The 10,043-nt window shown below is 47.9% G+C and overlaps 1 protein-coding gene across 1 annotated transcript in view; it reads right to left on the bottom strand.

The window, feature by feature from the left end:
- Window positions 1-8,273: 8,273 nt before the first annotated feature.
- Window positions 8,274-10,043, bottom strand: part of clcn3 (chloride channel 3) — a gene marked incomplete at its 3' end in the record, with an annotated part of 16,138 nt that continues 14,368 nt past the window's right edge. Inside the window, 1 exon segment of the mRNA XM_084451548.1 lies at window positions 8,274-8,389. Coding sequence (XP_084307674.1) covers window positions 8,274-8,389 — 116 coding nt within the window.

The raw sequence follows: 10,043 nt of genomic DNA, 5'->3' as shown, positions 1-10,043 counted from the left end.
TAGTGGAAATTAAAAAAAGAAAATGTTGTGCCGTGTTATCGTAGTTGCTTGTTGTGGTTCATTCGTGTTGTGTCAGTGCCTGTCTTTACCACACACACACTCAGAGAGAAAACCATCTCGTCCGTCACCTCACTCTCTCCCAATCTGCTTCCTCTTCTACTGGAACAAAAGGAGGCCATCTTGTAACCATAGCTACTGTGGCCGTAATATTTCAATATATTTATATTAGCAGAGCACGCAGGATAAGCCGAACATGCAACAACCAGAGGGCCTCGACTGCAGTCACACACACACACACACACACACACACCAAGCTCCAGGAGGAGGGCCGACCACGAACTGCAACCGCGTCCGAAAGAACAAGCCGGTCCCGGGACTGCTCGGGCTCGACTGACCGCTGTGTGGGACGCAGGGCGGGAGAGGAAGGTCTTCCAGGCTCCAGTCCGTGGGCGCCTGCCTGCTGCACACAGACGGGTTTGTGTCTGGAGCATGGATGTATTATATAAACTGGATACAGCCACTCCATTCACTGGCCGCTATCAACAATGAAGCCCTATTGAACCGCGCCATCTTGGCAAAATTTGTAGTCATTTGACTATTTCCGGTTACTTTTGACTTGCGCAGTTGTGCTTTTCTGGCCTTCCGGTTACTTTTGACTTGCGCAGTTGAGCTTCTCTGGCCGACGCGCGTCCACGAAAAAGTTCACATTTTTTAATGAAAATGACCACAAGACAACCTCCTGTGCATAGTTGAAATGGTAGTGGGATACGGTGATAAACTGGAGTGATCATTTGACAGCAATTATTAGCCTTTTCCAGGAATGGACAGAAATGGGATATTTTTAGAATAACAGGAATTTATTCACATACAATGTAAAGGAGTTGATGTGTAGCATGAAGATGAAACGATACACTGAGTTTGGGTGTTTTCAGTCAACGTTGGCGTTGACCGCTTCCAGCTATCGAATGGCCGACTGGTGTAAGATGGATAGCCTAACGTTAGAGAGATAAATGTAGGCTATGGTTATGTTAATAAAGCTAACAATGATGTTGTAACATGCATGCAGCACTGCCGATCTGATCTGAACGATTGATTCATTATTACCATGGATCGGTATTGGGATTGATCAAGGGCGAGTGTGAAATAGCAGCCAGGAACTCAGCGGGTTTTCCGAGATGCGGTAGCCGCGGCCAGAGCTCCTGCTGGCGGGGAGTGAAGCTCTTCAACTCGCCGGTCACTGGCTCCCTGGAGGAATTTAGCCTGGCTGCAATAACGTTATCGCGAACGGAATGAATACCATCTACTAGCAAACAAAACATGTTCAATTATATTTAACTTGTTAAAACTAAGATGCCAGGATCAAAAAATAATTTCTCCAATTGATATATTTGACAAAAACAGGTTAATATGCAAGCCGGTTTTCATTGCTAAATCAAAGCGGGGAGAGCCGGGAACGCGCGTCTACATTTCAGAGAAATGTGAACTTTTTCGTGGACGCGCGTCGGCCAGAGAAGCTCAACTGCGCAAGTCAAAAGTAACCGGAAATAGCCAAGTGACTACAAATCTAGCCAAGATGGCGCGGTTCAATAGGCCTTCACTTTAGATTTCGATTCCTGGGGGCTTGGTCTGGAGTCTCCGTGGGAAAGTGTCAACCCCTCCTCCTCCTCCTCTTCCTCCTCCTCTTCCTCTCCCTCCTCTTCCTCTCCCTCTTCCCTAGAGAGCATCTCCGGGCTGAGAACAGCTTCGGGGAGACTACTGTACTAGATGCTCTCAGTGATGCAATGCGCCCCCGAGTCTTGTAATGTTACTGAATAAAGGGGTAGTTCACTTAAAATATATAATATTCCACACACCAGCACAGGGAGAGAGGAAATGTTTCCGGTGGCGTGTTGGTTTGTGTGTCCGCCTGTTTCTTGGTACAGAATATAAAAGTTTATTAGCCATGTGTTACAAGTATGGGTACAGGTAGCCTACAGTACATTGGAGTTCTTGTAATCGCTTGTCCTTACAGTATCTTATCAGTGCTAATCAGTTCCAGTCCTAGGTACTAAGACATGTAATGGTTCCCAAACTGGTAATTTACTATACTATCCGTCGTCTATCAGTCTATCAGTATCATCCTCATCTATTTATCCCACCCAGGCACATGTGAGCGCAGAGCCACAAAATGCATTCATGGGCGGAGACCTGTGCACTTCAAACACCATTTCTAGTTTTAGATGAGATTATTTACTCTTTCTCTCTCTCCCTCAGATGTAATTGATACACCCTCAGTTTTTAAAGGTGATATATATTAAAAAATATTTTTTTTTTTTTTTTTTTTTTTTAAATCCACAAATCTTTTAGAATGGTGTTGAATAGAAGTATCCCCCCCAATGATTATTGATGATTCATTTCATTATTTTTCCCCCCTTTTTTTCCTAAATGAATGTTGTGTTTATCTCTGATGTCTGCGGTTTGGTTCCCACCTTTAACAAGGCTTGTGAGCCAATAATATTACGACATTACCACGTGATTATCTGTGTCAAGACTGATCAGGAGTTGTAATACTATTGGCTCACGAGCCTTGATAGTTTATTTTTTTAAATAATTTTTCTACATAAAAATGTTATCTACAGCACCTTTAACTTGACGCAGTGGCTACTTATACACAAGGACCCAGTCAGACACAAACCGATGCAACTTCAACATGTCTTTTTATTCTAAAACAAAATGTTTAATCTTTACATGTTTTGTTTTAAATGTACAATCAAACCATCAATGTAATAATCATACGTAAAATTCTTCATAATGTACAACTCTAAACACCTAGCCATAAATAAAAAAAAATAAAGGAAAAACATTGAGATCTGTATGAAATACAGTGTGAGGCATTACCACAGGTCAGCAGACGCACGACGCCGCCGGCGCCTTGCAGACCGACAGGACAGTCACTGCTTTAGAAAGAGGGACGCAGATCACACCCATCACCACCCCGCCCACACGAACACACACACACACACACACACTCTCTCTGGCTCTCGCTCTGCAGGTGAGGTGCTACTGAACAGGTCGGAGGAAACAAAGCAGGAGGAGGGACTCATTTGGCGAGCACACAAGTGAGGTGACCACTTCCTGTGGTGTGACACCCATGAGTATTATAGAGCCTGATCCTGACCCGCCAGCGAGGCACTTGTGGATCTGGAAGGCCCGGGATAGGTATAATCAATATGGTGAAAATAAATCCACTCAACTTTAGATGTCACCATGTTGCTTAGACCTACACGAACCTGTCAGATCTACACAGGTGTCTGATTGGTTGGTGCTGGAGGTTTGATGTTTCATCAGTTTTTGTGTAGACAGCTACACAGTAGTCAGTAAAGTTCCCAATAGACTGTGACGGCCAATTGAGTACGCTAAGACAAGTTAAACCAATTTGACTCAGTTAAATCCATGCTTTTTAGAAAAATGACAAGTGTTTCGAAGCAGTTGTGGCTGTAATGTTTTTGATTTTTTTTTGAAAGATTTAATAACATGCGTTTTCCGGGGAAGAAACAATGTCAGTTGTTTTTTCTCAAAGACTGAGGGGGAGGAGGAGGGGGAGGAGGAGGAGGGGGAGGAGGGGGAGGAGGAGGAGGAAGAGGAGGAGGGGGAGGAGGAGGAGGAGACGTAGAAGAAATGACAAAGATCCGGTCCAGAAAAATACACAAGACACATTTCTCACAAACCATGAAACAGCTTCTAGCAAAGGAAGGGAACCTTTAAGACGGTCATGTGCAAGACTACCAGCACACTCTTCCTCCTCCTCATCCTCCTCTTCATCACCAGTTATGTTTATTCACTTGGGGGAAAAAACAAGTGCAGATTTCCATTTCTGACTTGGTTTCATCTCAAGCTGAAAAAAGTGACTTGATTACGCAGATATCCATACTAAAGTAGTAGCAACAGTAATAGTTTGAAAAGAAAAATGTATATTTTTTCCAGTAACAGAGTACACACAAGAACTCAGGGTGGTTTTTTTCCTTCTTTTTTTTTTTACACACTCGACCCACCTTCACTGTTTAATAGACGGTAGGGGTGCATCCGACACACACACACACACACACACACACACACACAATCAGTGGCATTTTGCCCACCTGGCTCAGAATAAATGAACACATACAAACACACCCTTTCTTCAACATCTCTGGTTAACACAGGACACTTTTTGTTCTTAAACTACAGTATTTCTCTCTCTCTCACACACACACACACATACACACACACACACACACACTCTCTCACACACTCTCTCACACTCCACACACACACACTCACACACTCACACACACACACACACTCACACGCCATCCCCCATTGATCGAGTTCTCTAGTTTAAGACGGGGGTCGCCATGGGTACGGTGAGTATACAAGTTTTCAAGGGTTACTACGATAACCTGATTGGAATGTAGAGGTGCTTGTGAGACACACACACGCACACACACACACCACAGGTAAACAATGTCAATTTTGGGGACGGTGGACAGTGTGTGTGTGTGTGTGTGTGTGTGTGTGAGGACGGGGGGTTGGGGCTGGCGTCTGACGGCCAGTCAGCAGCAGAGGTCGTCTGCAGGTCCCTCCTCGCGTTCCGGCGGATCATTCTGACCTTTCACCTTTGACCCCTGTTAAACAAGCTCACGGCAAAACATGCGGCGAGCCGACAAAGGAGGGAGCACAAAGAGTGTGTGTGTGTGAGGCTCAGGAGACGTACCTGGGCTGTGAGAGTGTGTGTGTGTGAAAACATGCTTGTGTGTGTGTGTGTGCGAACGTGTGTGTGGGTGTGTGTGTGTTTGTACTAAAAGTGCATTCCTCATGTACGCCCTGCCCCCCCCCCTCCCCCTTGGCTCCAACATGGGCAAAAAAATGTCCTCAAGCAGCCAAACACACAGTGTCTTCCTCAACCCTGCCCCCCTCCCACCCCCCCCCCCGCCCCCGCCTGCCCGCCACACACACCATCATGTGACCCCCTCCGGGCGCCCTGGGGACGCAGTCTGCTTCTTTAGTGTCGGGTGGAGGGGTCTAGGGGCGGTGTTGGGGGTAGGGGGGGGGTTGGGGTCAGAGGTTGGAGCCGTCCAGGAGGCGCACCACCTCCTCCTCCTCCTCGCTCTCCTGCGCCTCCTCCCGGCGCTCCTCCCGCTGGAGGGAGGGGACTAGTTGAACATGATGGACTCGGGGTCCTGGTTGGCCACCTGGGCCATGTGGCGGAGAATGTCTTTTTTTGTGATAATACCAAGGAGCCTCCTGCAGGGGGAGACAGAGAGCACAGAGAGGAGGGGGGGAGAGAGAGAGAGAGAGAGAGAGAGAGAGAGAGACAGTCAGGGTGAGTGAGCTGGTAGGCAGCTATGCGGCCGGTGTGGGAGAGAGAGTGACGTCATCTTTTTGTTGGCAAGCGCGGTCGAGCAGTTTGGTTTGGGATGAACACATTTGACTGTATATATGTGTGTATATATATATATATATATATATAAAGCAGGGTTTGGGCTCCGTTCATCAATAGCATTTTATGTAATCTGAAACAGTCTCATTTCCTTAATTGGGATCTGAAGCAGGATGATAATCTCTCATTCTTAACTACAGTATCAACAATGATGACATCACTGGGGAGTGTTTTCAAAAATCTTTTTTTTTATCCCAACGGTCCTTTGGTGACATAAGGAACATTTTCGCCACTCAGCTGACCTCGACGTTGCCATGCCAACAAAAACATGGCTCCCGCTGGTGAGAGGAGAGGAAGGCGAGCGGAGGCACGTCCCAAACGGCACCCTACTCCCCAAAGTAGTGCACTACTTTCCAGCGCACTGGTTTTCTAGTCCACCTCTTCCTAGTGCACTGGACGGTAGGTGTGTATGGTGTCGTTTGAGACGCCGCCTCAGTGATTCTGGTTAGAGGACAGCCCAGACGCCTGTGGGGAGATATTCAGTGGCGAGAGTGAACAGGAAGTGAACAGGAAGTGAACAGGACACTACAGGAAGGAGGAAGTGAACACGCGGAACACCTCAGCCTTACCAGCCGACTGACCAATCAGGTAGCCCGACCAGCTGGCCAGCTGTCCACCCGACATTCTGAACGCCAAGTCAAAGTACCCGCGCTGATTCAAGAGCGCTTAGCGGACTACAAATAAGGCTTGAACTACAAATATGGCTGACGTAGAGTCAATCAAAGTACCGAGTTGCAGTAGGATACAAACTGCATGAAACACATTGCATGTGGTGCGGACTAGATCGCTTCAATTGAATTTTGGAGACTTAGCGCTCTTGAATTCAGCCATGAGGATATTTTGTAGTTCATAGTTTAGTAGTTGTAGTTTGTAGTTGTTAGCGTTAGTCTTCTGAAGACGCTACGGAGCGGAGACAGAGATCGGGGGTGTTGAGCCCGGTGTTGAGTTGAGCCAGCGGCGTCGAACGCCGGAGAGGCTCGTCCGCTACGGCGCCATGGCGCGGTCCAGACCTGGGTCCAAACGGCGCCTGTTCTCTTTAACACACGCCCCGGCCTCAGGTGCATGCCGACGCCCTCGACAACCGCTTTGGCTTCTCTTGCGTCGCTCGATTTGTTGTTGCGTCGCTCCGGGGCGGCGTGAATCAAGCGCACCCCGCTGGGTTTGAGAGAGCAGAATCACCTTTGTGACTCAGGTCTGTTTGGGGCGGAGGTGAGAGGGGCTCTTGGGTGGGGGGGGGGGGTCTGTAGGAAGAGGGGGCGGGGGTGTTAGTCGCTACTGTCGCTACGGTAACTCTGCAGGGGGGGGGGGCGCAAAACGCCAACGAAGGACCACCACACAGATCAAGAGGCGGCGCGGGCCGGCCGGGGCGGTCAGAGGGGGGTGTTGAGGGCGAGGGGGGAGGGGCTACCTCTACACGATCACCACCACACAAGACGGCTAGCCGCTAGGCCGCTAACTACTAGCATCATCATCATCATTATCGTCAGCACGACAACACCACAAGTTCACCGTCTCACGACAGAAGATCTACAGCAGGGGGGGGCGGGGGCGGGGGGGGTGGAGGATGGAACTCGATCATTCTAGCATCTTCTTCCCTCCCTCCCGTTTATGATTTTTGTTTTTTTAAACATCAACAACAACAAAAACACCCAAGAGTCAAAGTCTTGCTTTCCCAGGGCGGGTTACTCGCCGAGCGGTTAAGGCGCCGACGCTACGCCGCGTCGGGTCATAGGTCATCGATCTGCCGGACGGAGACCCAGGGGGAGGGGGAGGGGTTTAAAAAAAACAAAAAAAGAAGAAACACAAAAAAGAGGATGAAGCAGTAGTTAGTTGACATCCAAAAACTGAGAAGGTAAAATGGCTAACGTGTGGTAGGTATGGGGCAATAAATCAAAACACACACACACACACACACACACACACACACACACACACAGGTTAACACTAATACCACAGGCATGGCTACATGTCTGACAAGGGACAGTAGGGGAATCAGATCATCAAAAAAGAGAATAAATATACATAAAATATATGTATTTAGATTCTAAGTCATGCTCACTGTCTATCTAGAGATGTGTTTCCAGACGTAGAGGATATAACAGAGATGTGTTTCCAGACGTATAGAGGATATTAGAGATGTGTTTCCAGACGTATAGAGGATATTAGAGATGTGTTTCCAGACGTATAGAGGATATTACAGAGATGTGTTCCAGACGTATAGAGGATATTACAGAGATGTGTTTCAGACGTATAGAGGATATTAGAGATGTGTTTCCAGACGTATAGGATATTACAGAGATGTGTTTCAGACGTATAGAGGATATTAAACACTACTAATGGAGGATGAGCATGGATGAAGAGCCACGCTGAGGGGATCTACTCAAGCCTTTTAGTGACAGTTCCCACTCAGGTCCAGCATTACAGGACCAATAGCAAGCAAGGATGCTGAGACGGCTCTGGATCAGGACCAATAGCAATCAGAGAAACCAAGAGAGCTTTGAAAAGTGGACCAATAGTGATCAAGGATACCCAGAGAGCTTCAAAACACCGATCTACGATACAGTTAGGATAGAATATTCAACTAATCAATCACCAGACATGAGGGGGGGACACGGGTGGTTTTCTAGTCAACAGAACAGGTCTAAACACCCAACAGCCCCACTGCAAAAAGAGAGTTTGTGAGTAGTATAAGGAGGGAAAAAAAAGACGGGCTCCTATTGGCCAGAGGGAACTGTCAGTCATTTGCACGTGTCATGCATCAACGCCCCGTGGAGGCGGAGCCTACAGGTGGAAAGGGGGAGTGGACAGGGATAGGTCAGGGGGCGGGGCTAGTCACCAGGGGCTCCACGTGATGTTTGAGCTCCTCCAGGTGCTCTAGAACATTCTTCTTAGTGATGATGCCCAACACAATCCTGCAACACACACCCGTTACTGAACACACACCCGTTACTGAACACACACCCGCACGGCAGTACTCACACGCACGCGTGCACGGACACACACACACGCAAAGACAGAGAGAGAGAGAGAGAGAGAGAGAGAGAGAGAGAGAGAGAGACAGCAGCTCAAAGCATACAAACTTAAAGCATACAAAACACAAATAATAACATAACATAATAAAGTAACATGACATAACAGAACACAGAACCGTACTGTAGCATACCAGTAATAACTTAAACACGTAGAGCAGTCTGTTTGTGTTACTAGTGGTCACTTTAGATGGGCGTGTGTTACTAGTGGTCACTTTAGATGGGCGTGTGTTACTAGTGGTCACTTTAGATGGGCGTGTGTTACTAGTGGTCACTTTAGATGGGCGTGTGTTACTAGTGGTCACTTTAGATGGGCGTGTCAGTCGGATGCTTGAATAGATCTCCATGTTATTCGTGCAAATCATGAAGCTATCGTTCTAACTTGGGATGAACTCAATCATGTGATACGGAGTGCTATGAGCAAATGAGCTATTTTCTCAGTGATCATGCATTCATGATGTGTGTGTGTGTGTGTATTCTATTACTGTATGTGTGGTGACAAATGTGTGTATGTGAATGACCAAAAAAACAAACGTGGACAAACAAAACAACCAAAACAACCTTCACACAACACACAGGAAACAGCTGTCATCTTAAATCTCACCCTCTCATTGCTGCTCCCTTCTCTTGGCTCACAGCAGGAAATAAGACTGACTGTGCGCTCAACGGGACGGACATATCCTGTCCTGCAACGCCTATTCTGACCAGCAGGTGGCTCTGGAGAGAGACTCCCCCCCCCCCCCCCCCCAAAAAAACGACAACCCGCCGCGGTCTTGACCTGGCACGCCAACCTACCCAACAGAAGGCTTCAGCAAATCTTTTTTTTCCACAGAATCAGCTGAAAATGCTGACACATGTTCTGACATGAGCTCTGAAGAAGATTACTTAACAATAACAGTTAGACAATAACTACAATAATAACTAGACAATAATAAGCGATCGTTTTCTTTCTCGACAGTCCCTTTCATCTCCGGAGGGGCGTCTAGTACACAGCTGTTCACTTTCTCCCTGCAGGAGCGGATTTTCTACAACTACCTCTATAGTCCCTGTTCAGTAGTAGTATTCTAGTACAGGAGTATGCATGCTACTGACGCTAGTACGCTTCCTCAGTAATACGTAGTAGTATTCTAGTACAGGAGTATGCATGCTACTGACGCTAGTACGCTTCCTCAGTAATACGTGCTACCAGGTGTGGTTAGACCAGGCCATGCATGTTATAGGATTCCCGGGAGCCATGCATCCCCCTTGCTGTTAGGGAATGTGTGTGTGTGTGTGTGTGTGTTAGTTGGGGCTGAGCACACAGGAGGCTAGGAAGACAGAGAGGGAAGGATGGAGGACTTTCTCCAAGCATTCCTTCCTTCTCTCCTCCCTGGCTGGTCCCCCCCCCCCCCCCCCCACAACCTCTCCTCCCCCCCCCCCGTCTTCTCCTCCCCTCCCCTCCTACCATCTCTCTCCCTCTTCCTCCTCCACCGAAAACCACCCCCCCGCTTCTCTCCCTCCTCCTCCCTCTCCCCTCCCCCGAAAACCACCCCCCCCCTTCTCTCCCTCCTCCTCCT

This window comes from Borostomias antarcticus (assembly GCF_949987555.1).
Source record: "Borostomias antarcticus genome assembly, chromosome: 17".
In the NCBI taxonomy this organism is placed as follows: Eukaryota; Metazoa; Chordata; class Actinopteri; order Stomiiformes; family Stomiidae; genus Borostomias; species Borostomias antarcticus.
Note: the sequence above shows the minus strand (reverse complement) of the source record. Positions and strands in the feature narration are given on the sequence as shown.